At 26.5% G+C, this 17310-nt stretch overlaps 1 protein-coding gene across 1 annotated transcript in view; it reads left to right on the forward strand.

Annotated features, from left to right (window-relative positions):
* Nucleotides 1–1649: 1649 nt before the first annotated feature.
* Nucleotides 1650–17310, forward strand: part of LOC122499407 — a 160180-nt gene continuing 144519 nt past the window's right edge. Inside the window, exons 1-2 of the mRNA XM_043607743.1 lie at nt 1650–1933; nt 8168–8610. Coding sequence (XP_043463678.1) covers nt 8362–8610 — 249 coding nt within the window. The 5' untranslated portion in view covers nt 1650–1933; nt 8168–8361. The remainder of the gene's footprint in view (nt 1934–8167; nt 8611–17310) is intronic.

The following is a 17310-nucleotide window of genomic DNA, read 5'->3' on the forward strand; positions in this document are numbered from 1 at the left end:
TGAGATTGTAATAAAATACAAAAAAAAAATTGACAGTGAAATACAGGGTAAATATTTTTTGAATAAATGAATTATATACTCTATAATGAATAAATTGAAAAAATAAATGACAAAGAGAAATTGAACTTTATAACTATATTAAATGTAAATATTGTGAAAATTGTTGAAGAGAAATTTAATATTCATTGCAATTATTGCACAAAATGTTACAAAGTAGTAACATAAGTCATTAAATCTCCATTAAACTGTCCAAGTTACAATCAGCTTAACTTTTCTCTACGTTTCCACTCTAGTTCTCAATTATTGATGTTGCATATTAAAGTCAGAATCGTCCAAATTCAAAAGATGATTCTTGTATGAATTTATGTAATTTTCGAATTATGGATTTTAGCTAGTGAATCAAATTTTAATGGAGATTGGAAATTTCTTTTGGAAATTGTAATTTAATTAAAATTTTATTTCTCTTATTATTTTTAGAACGTATTTTTAAAATGAAACCTTCTCACTGAAGAATTATTCTTCAAAGCTGAAGTAGTTTAATATAAGTAATTATTAGTAAACTCTTAGCTGACTTTTTGACTCACTCTCTAAAATTGAATTATAAAAAATGTTTACTAATTTGAATTAGTGACTGACTTTTTGCTATTGAATTAGTTAATTTTACTGATAAATGGTAATTTCTACCAATTTGAATTAGTGACTGACTTTTCGCTATTGAATTAGTAAATTTTACTAACAAATAGTAATTTCTACTAATTTGTTAGGAAAACTTACTAATTAAAAAGCAAAATTCAGTCACTAATTCAAATTAGTAAACATTTTTATTTTTCAACAAATTCGGATTCAGAGAGTAAAACTTGAAAATAGTAATTATTTTGAATTTTTCATTATTCTCACTTATTTAAAAAATGTATTTAATAATTTTTTTATTTCTCGAATTTGGCAAATTGTCAAACAAAAATATATATTTATTATTCCAACTATTTTATAGTATTCACTTTATTCTACTATTGAATTAATTTCTTTTTGTACTTTTTTTTTATTCGAATGTCAATATTTACAATTTCCTCAATTACAAAAAAATGAATTATTCGCCGCGTTTGTATGTTGGTTCCATAGTTTCCGGTTATGATGTGAAAAAAAAGTTCTATCTCTCTCTCTTTTCGATGCATTCATAGAGGAAACTCCCATAAATATATCTCTGTATGTTCACACGAGAAATGTAAAAACTGTCCGCATCTCCCCTGACTCTCTAAATTTTTCGACAGGAATCCGTTATTAATCCATATATCGCGAGCGTTCGGTTCCGATTGTACCCCTTTTATACACCGCCGCTGTCATTATCTGGTTCGCGCGAGAACCGAATTTAATAGAGATTTATAACAGTGAGAGAGAGTGAGAGAGAGAGAGAGAAAGCATCCCTGTGAAACTGGACGACGTCCAATCGCCGTTCACTATTGCTTCTGGACTTGAGATATATCTCATGTATACATGTTTTGGTATTTTCACTGTGTACGTGAATCGTACAACGCAACGGTTTTTTAGGCTCCTATATACGATTTTCTACAATGACGCTTGCGCCTACCGTGACGTGCTTTGTGGCGCTTGCGCTGCGTTTTTGTTTTATCTATAAGGGCAGCAACCCTCGTTGAAGATGGTTAGTTCGCACCCGTCGCGGGTCCTGGATTAGTTATCGGAACTATCCTCTCTTCGAAAGCTTAAAATAAAAAAGAAAAACTTTCCCTCACTTCTCGTGTGTCTTCTCGATTATTGAAAATTTCTTTTTTTCCCCCTTAAGAACAAATTTCCTTTTTTCTTTCTTTCACGAAAATCATTGAATTTTTGAGAACGACGACGACGACGACGGCGGAAAAAGTCAACGAACCGCAGTGCAGATGTTCACGAATCAGAAGTCGGATATTCAGAGGAAAAGGTCAGAGGGTTCGAAAGAAAAAAAATTTGTTTTTGTTTTTTTGCACTCTCATCGCCTGTGGAATATGTCCTGTTAGGTTCTCAATTTTTCCTTGTGAGGGTTCTTTCGATGAGGGATGTTTTGAAAGCTGGGGAGAGGTTTTTAGTATTTGTTGGGAAAGGTCTTGTCCACGAGGGGATCACTTATGTGAAATCAAGTCTTGTGTGGTTTGTGATGATATGTTGGGGGATCAATTATTGTGGTAGGCAAATCTATCATGATAGATATTTGATCGAATCTCCAGTGACCATGTGCAAACACATGAGGTTGCTGATTTTTCCATTATCATTATCATCGTTGAGGAAGGTACTTGCTTTGATTATTAATTGATGGTAGAGGGTCTCTTCTGTTTGCTGACAAATTGCGAAGTTTTTTTTTTTGTATTGAAACATTGTTGCTCGATTTATTATGATGATAAGTGCTATAAAATTGTGGTTCGATTATTAAATTAAAAAGTTTGGTAGTAAATTCTAAATTATTGGTATTAACTTATGAATTATTATTTATTTGGTATTTTTAAACACCTCAGTGAAGTTTTAGTGAATGGCAATTGCCATTCACTAAAACTTCACTGAGGTGTTTAAAAATACCAAATAGTGTGAATTGTGATTCACTACAACTTCACTAAGGTGTTTAAAACCACTAAATAAAAATGTAATCTCACTGTACAAATTGTCGAAAATAAATTTAGAATTTAAAGAAACAATTTGATGGTTAATTCAATAGAGATGGTTAGTTAAATAGAAATGGTTAATTAAATAATAAATAACGAACAATACTTTTAATAGATCCGGAACTGTATAAAGAATAAATAAAATAGTAGGAGATGATTTTGAATCTTTGATGACTATATAATATAATAGAAATGATTTGGATCTTTGATGATTATCATATAATAGAAATGATATGGAATCTTTGATGTTAATTAGGTCATGCACTGACATTATTATTATCTTTGATGTTAATCACACAATGATATATCATTTGATGACGATTTTGAATAATCTTCGAAGTTAATCGAGCCATACATTCGGTATCATTTGATTATGAACCTTTGTAATTTCCTTAAATTATAATGCCATGGGGAATTCGTTTCATGATTATAATTTTAACCAACAAGCACAATTTCGGTCTGATAAATAATGTGCACATACCTACAAAGCAAGCAAAGTCAATAAAATCTTATTATAACGCGGAATGTATTGATTATAATTTATTAATAAATAATTAGTAAGTAATTGTTAATATCAAAAATAAATAGTAAGTAATTATTAATATCAATTATAATTAGTAAGTGATTATTAATATCAGTAAATAATTATTAGGTAATTAATAGATAGTTAGTAAATGATTATGATAGTAGAAAATAAATGAGGGTAAAAAATATATTATAAATGGAGTATTAGGGTGAAAAAGAAGAATAAATATAAAATGGAGAATTTTGGTGCTTGGCATAAATGATATTGTGGGAGAGGGAAAAATTGTTGTAGGGAAAATTTGTTATTTACGTGCTAAGTAGTGTGTATACAGATATTATGTACAACATAATGCTTGATCATTGTTTTGGTAATACTCTCCTAAGATAATATTCTCGAAGCCATTTCCATAACGAAAATAGAATGCGGTATATTGTAATCATAAGATATTCACGGCAGAAGCGCAATATTAGATAAAACAAGCTTGAATATTACCCTTCTCTCTCTCTCTTTATCTCCTATATATTCATATATATATATATATATATATATATATAGATTCTGTTTCCCATTTTCGTTTGGATCCTAAATCTTCTCTAGCGGATTGCGAGTTATTAAAGAGAATAGAAATTGGAACACCAGATAGAGCGTGAAATTTCACACTCGAAAAAATCTTGGAATGCTCCATATCTGTGTATTTGTGAGTGAGAGAGAGAAAGGGTGTGGGAGAGAAATATTGAAGGAGAGAAAGAGATAAATTTCAACAAAGCGCGACTCTGGATTCCAGTTAATTAGCTTCTTGCCTGCATTTCTCCGATTAATTTTCGAGGAATGAAGACTCGAAAATTCAACATTGGCTTCCATTCAATGTAATCAATCGTCCCGTTTGATAATCAACTTGGAATTTCTGCAGGTAGAAATTTCCTCTCCCGCACGCTTTAAATTCCCCGCTAACATTTGTACTCCAACTTTTTCCGCTTTGAAAACTTTGGTGGTTGTCATTTTTAAAATACTTTCTTGACATTCCATATTTAATATTATGCTGAATTTGTTGGAAATATTTTATACTCTCACTGGTTTTTGTAAAATAATTTGAAATTTATCTGCAGTCAGGTATAAAAATTCTTGACTGCAGATAAATTGTATAAGGAAATTTAATCTTTTTTAAGGTCTGCTTTTATTTTGGAATTTTAGAAGCAGTTATTGAATAAAAGTTGAAGAATAGTTTAAAATTTTTAATGTTTGAATGCCGCAAGAGTGTATTTCTTGTCAGCTAAAATTGAGGAGAGAAAGTATTTAGTTTTAAGATTTAAACCCCAAAGGGCAAATTGGTATTGTGGTTGTCAAGTTGCCAATAGAAATTCTGACGCGGTGAACCACTTTTCGTACGTACCCACTTTGATCTGACTCAGTGGGATTTTCCCTCTTGCTTAACTTGACCTTCCTATTCATTCATGCAGAATTATTCAGGGTGCATATCCATAACAGCTGTTTATTCCACCTTTCTTACTCTCTTTTCCCCCAAGAAAAAAAGTGTTTTACAAAAAAGAAAAAAATTCTTGTTTTCCTTAGTCTCGGAAATGTAAAGTTAAAATTGTTTCAATGTCATGGAAAACTTATTTAATTTCAATTAATGATTTACATTTACACACTTTTCTTACATTTAAAAAAAAATTATAATTTCAAAAAATTTTTTACTTACGATAGTAAATAAAATATTTCTTTAATTTATCGTAAGTAAAACATTTCTTTTAATAACTTTTCTTTTAATAATTTCGCTTTAAAAGAAAATTTCACTTATTAAAAATTACCAGTCGCTCATTCGTTAAAAAGTTAAAAATAATTTTCAATAAGTGAAATTCCACTTTAGAGAGTGATGTTTTTTTTATATTTTATAATGGTTTTGTTTAAAAATTTATTTCTCGAAAATAAATGAAAAAGTTTTCATTATATTCAATATATTAAAATTACAATACAGCTTTTAATAAAATTCTGTAAAAGTACAAATTTGATGAAGTTTTAATTAAATTATTTCAGTGAATGGTACTATTGAATTTTTAACCTTTCAAAAAAAAAGTTTAATTACATTTTAATTTAATTTATATACTTTCATGTTTGTTGTATGCAATTCAATACCTATATATCTGCTTTGTAATTTCATGAATTTTTTTATAAAATTGCTTTATAGAGATAACAACGATAAATTGAAAAATTAAAAGGAAAGAATAATTTATTAAAACCAGCATTTATATTTTGAAATTGTTTTTTTAATTATTTATAATTGATATTAAAAATGAATTAAAAATGTTATTTAAATTATTTTACATGACTATTGAATACCTTTCCTTCAAATTAGTTTGAATAAATTTTATAAACGATTTTGTAAAATTTTGATATAAATTGATTTTTGATTAAATTTAATACTTTATTATGAAAAAATGATTAAAAAGTAAAAAAATAATTTTTATAAATGATTTTCTTTGACAGAGAAAAAAGTAGATAATAAATTGTTAATTTTGTAAATTTTGAAAATTATTAACTTTACATTCTGAATTAGCTTGTAATAAATGAGTATCTTAGTGATTCATTAATCAAAGTCTGTAAGATTGGAATTGGTTATTAATTGCTCAAGATTAAGTCTAGAGGAAGATTTGATGGAGATGTATGAAGAAATAAGTGCTTGTAAATTTTTACTCTACTTTATTTCTTAATTGGATTTAGGTTTTTTCGGCAACATTATATAAGATAAAAATTTTAAAAAAATTTTTCTTTTTATAATTATTTGAAAATTTACTGTTAATTTAAATTAGTAAGGAAAAATTTATTTTTGCTGTATGGAACAAACTTTTCCATAACTTTTACTATATCTGCATAGTAAAAGTAAAGTAGTTATTTGGAGTTTTTGATTAATTTTTTCCAGTTTTACTTGTATCGACGTAAATTTTACTGCGACCAAAATTAATTTTAGAAACTTTTGTTAAACTTTATTTTAAAATTAATAAAATTTACTTTGAGAATAGTAAAATTTACTATACAATAATAGTACATCTCACTCTTGAAATAATTAAATTTTATCTTTGAAATAGAAAAATGTATTCTAGACTTATTAAATTTTACTTTTGAAATAGTAAATGCTACTCTTGTAATAGTAAATTTTACTTTTAAAATAGTAAAATTTACTCTTTAAAATGTAAAACTTTTGAAATAGTAGAATTTAGTCTTTAAAATGTAAAATTTATTATTAAAATTTTGAAACTTTTTAAATATTATAGTAATTTTACTCGACTGTAATAGTAAATTTCACTTTTGTAATAGTAAAATTTACTCTTGTAATAGTAAATTTTACTTTTGAAATAGTAAAATTTATTTTTTAAATTGTAAAATTTACTTTTGAAATTATAAAAATTGCGAAAAATGCGCAGAAATACAAGCCAGTTTTTCATACTTTCTGTGTAAAGAAGAAAGAATTCCCAAATTGATAAAGAAAAGAGAATTACTTGAGAACCAATCAAATTCATTTAAGAATCGATATATCGATATTGATATCGAAGTACCATAACCTCCAAATGGTTTTTCCTTTCAAGCCTTTCAAGTTTAGTTTTTGAAGTACTGAATATTAAATATTTACTGGCAATAAAGTTAATTAGTTACAAATATTGAAATCCAATAATTAATTAATAAAACAGTTAATATTTTATTTATAGTTTTCTCTTTTGTTCAATTTTAACATTATTTTGAGTTAATTTTATCACGTACGAGTTGTCTTCATTTTGAAAAATAGTTTTGAGGAAACCAAAATTATTATTTTAATTAAAGGATTCAACCTTAAATCATTATTATTAAATCAGGAATCATTATTAAAAGAACATCCAAAATGTTGTCCACCTTTAACAAAATTATTTTAGTTTTCTTTTATTTGTTATTATTTTCATTATTAAAATTTATTATTAAATCTTTTCTTTTTTTTATTGGTTAAATAGTAAGTTTTTGAAAGAATCTTGCTATTGTTTCAGCAGTAATTGATAAAATTTTAGATCTTTGCTAATTAAAACTCTAGACGTCTCTAAAAAGGTTTTAAGAAAAGGTTTTTATGCGCCATAAATGTCTTCTCGTAGTTGGGTTATGAAATCCTTTCAAGAAGGGAATTAAGATAGATGCGCCTTGACGATCGAATCTCGTTAAAAGCAACTTCCTGTTGCGTGGAATTTTCTATATCTATATTTCTATATATAAATAGGAAATAATATTGTCAGTTTTGAAGTGGTTTTCATATATGGCAAAATGTGATGGTCTCTCTCTCTCTCTTTCTCTATTTTATTTATATAAAATAGAGAGTGAGAGAGAAAGTAGAAGCGCATGCGAGTAACAATGCATATTGTAATAAAAGTTAGAGTCGAACTTAAATGTGTGCTTTGTATTGCGGACTGGAACGTATGACACTTTCAGTTACAGTTACCGCAATTGTGGGCATTGTATTCACTGTTTCTGATGACCCAGAAATTACTTTTGTTATGATTGAAATTGGCTCGAGTTTCCTCCATATACTCGTGCAGATTATCAGTGTGGCAGTATTCGGAGATTATCGAAATTGTTCTAATTACCATCAGATTAATCGATACTGATAAGCCGAATAATGACATTCCAATTTTCCTCGATTACGATATTTCGGCAAATATCTCATGTCACATCAATTTTCGGTATTAGAGAATTCTTTATTTCGATCTATATGTGCCGCATTGGAATTTCAGCAGACTACCTACTGGTATATTGTGAATTAATTATGAAGGGAAATGGAGTCGATAAACTTAGATATGTATAGGATTCTTCCATTAAAACTCTTTTTACGTGACTTGAATTCAAATGGACGATTATAGACGATTCGCTTTTCATATTCGCGTTTTCATTCCTTACTAGACATTCTCAGGCGGTGACGAGTGCAAGACCCTATTATTATTAGAATAAAATCACAATTGGGGTTTTTTTTATTCTCTTTTTGCAGAAATTCGACACATTTATAAAAGGAGGATTTTTTCCTCAAAAAGGGAGAAAAGTTGGAATCTTTGAAAGATTGTGTGGGTTCTTTGGGAATATTTTTCCAATGCCTCCGTCCTGAAGATAGTTGCGCTTCATTTGCGGAAGAATTGGCCATCGTCAGAGGTTTAGAGGGTTGTGGTAAACGTGAAAAGGACAAGAATGGGTGTTCCTGATGTTGATCAGGCCAAAAGGCGATTGCAGGACATTTTAAGAAAGGCACAAAAGTTGGAGATTCCAACGCAGGAAGTTATTTCAACTAAGACGGCGAGGAAGCTTCTTGCGAGGTCAAAGAATTTAATGGCATGGACGATTTGGATAGGAATCTTTGTAGTCATATTGTCAGCGGTCGTTTATGTACGTTGGCCAACGCAGGAAGTTGAGACTGTCAGAACTGTCCTCAGGAGAACGGTGAGTTGAAAAGGGGAATATATGGGAGATAAATCGAAGATGAATTTCAATATTATGGCTTTTTACTGTCATTGAATATATTGCCGAGTATATTGCCACAGGTGAGGGAAATCGGGGAGTGGAAAGAAAAAGGGAAAAATGTCGGGGAATTTTATTAAAAGTACTGGAAAAATGAAACATTTCTGATGAAGAAAGGTAGGTAGGTACCTTTCTTCATCACAAATATTTAATTTTTCCTATTTTATTATAGGTTATGTTCGTGTTATTTTTACTTTAATTAAAACAGAATACAGGGAAATGTGAGGGATTTTTAGTAAAAGTACTGGAAAAAATTGAATTTTTAAAATTCACAAGAAAACTCTCAATTTTGAAAGAATTTAATTAAAAATTTTAAAGAACTCAGTTTTTTAAAAAAAATTTAATAATTAAAATTCTTCTAAAATTAGTTACATTTTTTAATCATATTTAATTAATTATTAAAAATTATGGAAGAATTTTAGTTAAAAACACTAAAAAAATTGAATTTATGAAAAGTTACAAAAGATTGCAGAAATTCAATTAATTTCATAAGTAATAAAATTCTTCACAGAAATTCAATTATGTTCAAAAATGATTAAAAATCCTCGTCAAAATTTCAAGTATCTTTATAAATAATAAAATTCTTCCCCGAAATTCAATTATTTTCAAAAATTTTCATAAAACTCTTGGGAAAATTTTTCTCAATTCAACGATTTTAAATATCTACTATTTTAATAAAATTTTCCAAAAAAATTCAATTATTTAAAACAAATTTAATAAAATTCTACGCAAAACTTTAAATATTTTCATAAAATAATCGAAATTTCACAGGAATTCAATTATATTTACAATTTTTTATAATTTTTTTCGCAATAAATAAATTATTTTTATAAATAATAAAATTGTTCTCAGTAATTTAATTATTTTCATAAATAATAAAACTCAATGCAGGATTTTAATTATTTTTGATACAATTTTAATCGAATTCCTCGAAAAATGTCATTATTCTTAAAATTTTTTTTTAAATTCGTCGAAAGAATTCAATTATATTTAAAAATTTGTTGATAAAATTCTTTATGAGAATTCAATTTTAACCAAAATTCAATTATTTAATAAATTATTTATTTTTGAATTTAAATAATTGAATTTTGGTAGAAGTTTCTAATAAAAATTGATTCAAAAATGAATTTCCTAATAATCTATTTATTATTTATTAAAATAATTGAATTCTTGCAACGAATGTTATTACATTTTTTAAAAAATAATTGAATTCTTTTGATTAATTTGACTACTTGTAAAAATAATGAAATTTTTTTTGAAAAATTCTATGATAATCTAAATTATTATAAGTTGTTTAATTTCAAAAAGGTTTGAATTTGAATCATTATTTATTAAAAAAAGTTAAGTTAAAATTGTTAGCTTCTTAGGTACCTTTCTTTGGAAATGCTACCAATCTTTTGCATTTTTGGTTAATAACCATTATTATTATTGAAGTTATTTATTAATATTACCAGTATTTTAAAATTCTGTACAAAATTTTCTAAGAGTGTAAATTTCTGACACTTTTAAAATTCTTTTTCCCTTCAAAATTGATGAAATTGAATTTTAACTGGAATTATTCGAAACCATTACACTCGTGGGACATATGTGACACATTTACGAAAATTGATTTTATATCCTGTATGATGGTTTTGTCCTTTTTTTTGTTTTAACGTCTGTTCTTTTTGAAATAGGTTTTTAAAATTGGAATTGGTTTTTTTTAACTTGAAATGATTTTTACGCTTAGTCGTTATGTTTATTTAATTTATTGTGTTGATTTTTTATGGTATTTTTTTCTGTTCTCTTTTCTGTTATCGCGATGAGAAAAATGTACCTATTTGATTCAAATATATAATCTGTTATTGGACAATTTATCAAATACTTTTTTTTTCGTTGAAATAATTATTGAAATTCCCGCTTTAAAATTAAAATTATATTAAAATTATTTTTATTTGATAAATAATTTTTACCAGTTTTTTACTCTCTAAGTATTAAATAGTTAGAAATAGCTAAAATTTTTAGTAAAATTTTGACTAATATTTGGTTTACAATTTACTAAAAAATACATAATTATTGGTAATAGAAATTAATTAGTAAAAAAAATTAATAAATTTTAGCAGAAGAATAACTAATTATTAGGATAAAAAATAATAATCACTTTTTGAAATTATTATTACTTGAGAATTTCATTAACCGTATTTTTATGGGGATAATATAATAAAAAATGAATTTAAATATATTTATCCTTTTTCCTCTCACTTCGAATTGAGGATCCTCGTTGAGCATTTATACTTCTATTGTATATTTAGAACGTGTTGCATTTGGATATTTTGAATGCAAACTAACAATACGAGGAAAAACCAATTCAACGAAACTGCTGCAACAATGAATTCCAACACGTGAAACAATGAGCTCATTGTTTTGTATAGCGATACTCGCAATTCGCTTCAATAAATTGTTCTCAAAAACCATTATCGCATTCAATTCAAAAATACTCTTTTCGAAATATTTTTCTCTTTAAAAAATTTATTGTTAATTTAAGGAATTTTCTTTTTTTTCTCTCGCCTTTGAATAGAGGCAATTATTCTGTCATTCTTGAATATTGAAAGAAAATTGTTTTTTCCCTCTTTTTTAAAGTCGGATAAAAAATATTTCGGGTAGAAAAATTATATGGAAATTAGAGAATAAAATGAATAAATTTAAAAATTGCTTTTTGGTTTATAATTAGTCTGGGTAATTATACATAATAAAAGAGTGACATCTTTCCTTTTCGAGGAGTTTGATATTGAGTCTGGTAATGCTGAGTAGTACAAAATTGTTTAAGTAGTATGAGATTCAGTAGTATAACTATATTGATATATTCTGTCAGACATTAAGTAGAACGGATTTTAATTTGATGAGACTGAGTAGCAAAACTCCAAGTTTAGTCAGACCTGATTTACTTTTAAATTCAGTCGGGCATTTAGTGATGTATTTTTTAATAATCAAAAGAGTTTCTAAATTCTCCGAAATCGAGACAACTTTTTTTAAAATTAATGATTTTTATTATCAAATACATATTAGGTACATATTTCTTTGTCGATAGTTCAATAATGAATGTTTAAAAGATTTTTTTTTTGAAAATTGATTATCAAAATTGACTCGAAGAAAACAAATCTCTAGAGCAATTTGGTAAAGATCCTCAAAATAAGTTTATACGAATAAAATTTTTCAACCTCCTTACGATTCTGTGATGAGCAGAAAAGAAGCATTTGATAGCAAATGCTTGTGTGCTTTTTTTTACTCGTTTCGTTTCGTTTCAATTCCCTTTTTTTTACTTCATCTTCCCTTAAAAGTTTCATTCCTTGAATTCACCTCTCAAATTAACCAGCAACTAGTTTAAATGTACGAGATAAGTGAAGTAAAGGTAGAGAGAGAGAGAGAGAGAGAAATGAAATCAAAGGATGAAAAAGCTAACGAGACACGTAAACGGAGAGAAAATTTCTTAGCCGACAAATCATTTTGCTTCGTCACGCAGAAAAGTTGAGCATAAATTTCATGGGACACGCGAGGTCTTTTTCGTACTTATATATATTTTCTTTAATTTTTTTTTCACTTTTTCATGTTAAGAATTTCGTGAAACCATCTTTGCTCGCTTATATATTTGATATTAATTGAAGTGTCAATTTCTTTTTTTGTGAATTTTTTTTCGAGAACAGTGTTTCGGGCTCAAATATCCATCATTGTATTCTTAACAGGACAATGGAAAAGCGTTACTGGAATATCTTGCTTCCATTCTTCGTTATCCTTTTATTTAGCTTCCTGGAAACGTGAAGCTTAAAAAGCTTCTTTTTTGAGCTTAGTTTTTACAAAAATGGATATTTTATTCATAATTGTTTCACTGTATTTTTTATGTTCCTATAAAGTTTCGAAACTTCAAAGGAGAATCTCCTTCTTTTAATTCGTATTTTTGTTGCAAAAAATTGTCAAACAATGTTTTGTAACAAAAATACAAATTACAAAAACAAAAAATACAAAATACAAATTAAAAGAAGAGGAATCTTCTTAAAAAAATTGCAAACTTTGTAATTTATGTAAAAAATAATTCTCGACTAAGTTAAAATCGTTAAGTTACATTTCCTTTGACAGTCTAGTGATTTTTGAAAATATTGAAGCAAAAAGTTCAAAACTTTAGAAAAAGTGTTTTCGAAATTTTATTCTTGAAAAGAGAATTTTTGTACCAGAAATTTGTAAATTTTTCTGTTTTAAATTTTTCGTTTTCCTTCGGGGCAAAGGAAGCTTTCATTATAGAATGGAATGCTGAACCGTCAGTGTTATGCCGGATTTTCTTGTGGTCGCTTGAGTGAAACTCTTCTACATTTCAGAACCTTTGGTTCTCTCACTCACTCTCTCTCTTTCTCCTCTGAAACTAAATTCCTGTCCCAGAAGATAAATATTTTTTTGAGAAATTACTTGTTCTTGCTATTTTAATTTTATTTGTATTTCGAGAATAACCTTCAATATCTCAATTATTCGTAAATACTTCCATATTTAACACTACAATTATTAGGTAGAATTTAATATTATTTGCTTTGTTCTCGTAAAAAGGCGTACAAACTAATCTAAACTAATTTGATTCGCTAATTGCTTTATAGTGATAATAGTTGTTCATCCAGTTCACTAATTTTCGCAATTATATAATTTTGAAGATCTTTTTGTCTTTGATGTTTAACGTTAAATATGCCTATTTAATTATAAAAAGTCATATCAATTCTATTGTTGGCAATAATTATTAAACTTAAAATTTACCCAACACTACTCTCTAAATTAGAATTAGTTAACATTAATTAATTATTAGAGGTCTAATAATTAGTAGCTAAATCCCATAAACAAATATTAAAAGTTTTAAATTTTTTAAATTTTCGTTTTTCGTACATTTCATAAGGGTAGTTTTTTGATTAAAGGGTGAAGTTTAAGAGACTATCAAGATATTTGCCTTAAAATAAAAGAAAAATGTTGAATTTTAAGAATTTTCGATGTTTAGCACATGTGGTAAGGGTATAGTTTTTTCACAAAAGGGTGAAGGCAAAATATGTTTAATAATGATGTTAATCAAATTACGAATTAGAGTTTCATAGACTGTAATATTCTAATTTTACCCAATCTATATTTTCTACTCAGTAATAACATAGAGGAATTGTACAAACATATTCAATTTCATGAGAAATATAATATTAATGAAGGCGCTTTTCAATGCATTGTAAATGAATGTCAAGAATTTTTATTTAAACTATTAACTAATGAAACATTACGCTCATAATTAATTATTGTTCAAATATTATATACACTTTGTACCTTAATTTTATCAATAGACACACTTTCCATTGTTCCTTGATTTAATTTTCAATTTTTTATGTTTCAGGTGAGTTTTTTTTTCATCATACAATAAGAATGATACAATGTCTACAAGTGGTTCCATATTTTGGTAATGTAAATCTTTTCTATTTTTATATGTCTAATTATATTGTACAATTTACGAAGTTTTAGTCCTTTTTTAATCAAATTACGGACCTTTTTCAAAAAAATTACTTTTACGGAATTTAAGGACCTGGTTCGAGCCCTGCTTATATTAAAATTCTTTCAAAGAGTAGACTAGTAAAAAAAAACTAGAAATAGTGACAGAAAGGGCGAGATGGTGTTCTGATTTTGTGTAACAGGATTTGAAAATCAATCAAAGGGCATAAACCATCAATTTCCAGAAATTGCTTTTAGTTCGTATTTTCTTGATTATTTTCTGTGGTTTTTGCGGATCACTTTAGATAACGTCAACTAACAGTTTTTTTATAAATCGGTTTTTGATAGTTACAAGTGTTTCCTTTTCATGACGTTTTTATTAAAGTGAAAAATAAAACTATAAAAAATATTTTCTAAAAAGCTCTTTTAAATTAAATTTTAAAGAAAAATACGCGAATAGAAAAAATAATACAGAAATTATTAAAATTCAAAACAGTTAAAAATGAGAAACAAAAAAATGAATAAAAAGAATGAAACAAGAATAAAACAAGCGAGTTGAATAAAAAGTAGATAAAAATATTCTTCAAACTTATTTAGTTAATGAGAATCATTTTAATCTCTCAATGGGAACACACTGTTTTTATAAACACATTTCACGAGGTTTTTTCCAGTTTTCTTTCTTTCTTTCTGTTTTTTTTTCTTTTTTTTTCTTTTCTTGAAGTACATGAACAACTCGTGCGCATAATTTTCAAGAAGATATTCACAAATGAAATCCGCTTAATTTAAATTAATTCACTTCCTTTGAAGAGAAATGTAAAGGAAGCGAACATTTTAAAAGCAGCAGTGGTAGTAGTACCTAAAACCCTCGAGTGATGAAGTAAAATTCAAAGGATAAAACCGCGTGATGTACGGGGTTTGCATCAAAAAGCATCGCTAACTTTTGACTTGTTCCTAAGGCTAGAAAAGGTGTCATCATCAGAAGACTATGGTTTGGGATTCTCTCTTATGAGAGATAAACCTTTGTGGCTTTTATTTGACTAGACAATTCAACCGCAAAGAATGTTTTAATTCAAATAGTTCACACAATAAATTTTCTAATTAAAAAAATTATTTTCTTTACTTTTTCTATTATTTTTAAATTCGCAATATTTTTTTTACAAAATAAATCATTTTTATTAGCAAAGTTTTTATGTAACTAATAGTTTTTCTGCAGATATCAAATAGAGACAAAAAAGGAATCAAAATGTAGGAACATTTTGATTTCTATTTTGTCTCAATTTGATATCCTTAAACTGTGCTCAAAAAACTCATATGCTCAAATTTTTCATTAACAGCCTCACAATTATAATTAATTAGAAAAAATGTTACCAAAGCAACTTTGAAGATTTTCTGAAAATTTTGTCACTATTTTATTCAGTTAAAAATTGCTCTATATATATATATATATATATATATATATATATATATATGACAATGCAAATTTTCTTCTAACAATGGAAAATAATTAAAAAAGATAACCTTACTTAAAATTCATGAAAGTACTCTTCACCTAATATCGCAATGAGAATGCGTTTAATTGTCTTTACCCATTCTCAGTGGACAGTTAATATTTTTCTCTCTCTTTTTCAACCAAGTATTTTTTAATTTGACTTACATCTACGTGTATATATGTATATATACATATAGATATTTATAAACGCAAATAAAAAAAGAACAAGAACTTTCTTGCGCAAGATATATTAAAATTCCTCCAGCGTTCTTGTAAGATAGTTTAACGAGATATTTTTTATTTCTTTTTTTTTTTTTGAGGGGGGACATTTGATTCCTTCAACTTTAGAGAAATTAATTTTTCAATTAATTTTTTTTTTGCAACTTATTATATAATCTACCGTTAATTTTTACTCCCGGAAAAAAGTATTATAAATATAACCAGAAATAATATAATAATAATTATGTTAATTATTAATATCACTGAGTGATAATATCAATCTTTTAATATCAAAATATTAATTTAAAGCAAAATATTAATTTAAAGATAAAATATTACTTTAAAGCATAATATTAATTTTAAAAAACTATTAATAATAATAATAATTAAATAAAGAAATAGTGATATTAAATTTTCACTGGAAAAGCTCTCAACATTTCACATTGAGAAACATACGTAACGAAAAATTTTTCATTTCCTGCGAGTTATGAAATTTATGTATACGCATTTAACTTTATAATCTGAGAGCTTTTACAATTACGAAAATTACAAGCTTTTAATTTTAAATACTTTTGACTTACAAAAACTATACTCAAATTTTAATACTTGGAAAAAAGTTTTCAATTTAAAATCTTTTTATAACATACATTTCAATATTTAATTTATTACCCCAAAGTACATAAATCAAAAAGTTTCATGAAATGTATGTTTTCATTTCGATAAAAATAAAAATTAATATTTATCTACGTTTATCCTTGTGTACATTTATTTATTATTTCTTTTACAACAAATATTCTAAACTTCTGCAAATGTGTGTGTATAAATATTTCACTTCCTGCTACCCAGGAAAAAGTTATTATTCGAATTTTAATAAACTCTTTGCTCAACTTAATAAAATCGCAACCAATAAAAGAATTGGTTTTGATTTTACCAAATAAATCTTTGGTTTAAAGAACTTTTGTTTGTTTAAATTCTAAGAAAATTTAATTTGATTTAAATAAAACCTTGCAATGCATAAAAATAAAATAAAATAAAAGGAAATAAAACAAAGTAAAGTAAAATAAAAGAAAATAAATTTAAAAAAATAAAAGAAAATAAAAATAAACAAAATAGAAATAGAATTGAAATGTAAAATGTAAAGTAAAGTAAAGTAAAAATAAAAAAAAAGAAATAAAAAGGCGCGTTAATTACGTGTATTACGAGACAAATGACGAAAATGAAAAACTAATTTAATTTTTTATAGCGCAGTTATACGAGTGTCTCTTCATTATGTAACAAAATATATGTATATAGAGACTTTTTGGGGAGGAGAAGTCGACTGTGGGTTGACCATAAGAGAGGTAGTTAAACAGAATTTTAGCGTCGAGAATATGCGTTCGAACACGAGCTGACAGCTTGCAAACAATCCCGTGTAGAAATTTTGTCATGGGCCTGATCTGGTC

Source organism: Leptopilina heterotoma, unplaced genomic scaffold, assembly GCF_015476425.1.
Source record: "Leptopilina heterotoma isolate Lh14 unplaced genomic scaffold, ASM1547642v1 Lhet_167, whole genome shotgun sequence".
NCBI lineage: Eukaryota > Metazoa > Arthropoda > Insecta > Hymenoptera > Figitidae > Leptopilina > Leptopilina heterotoma.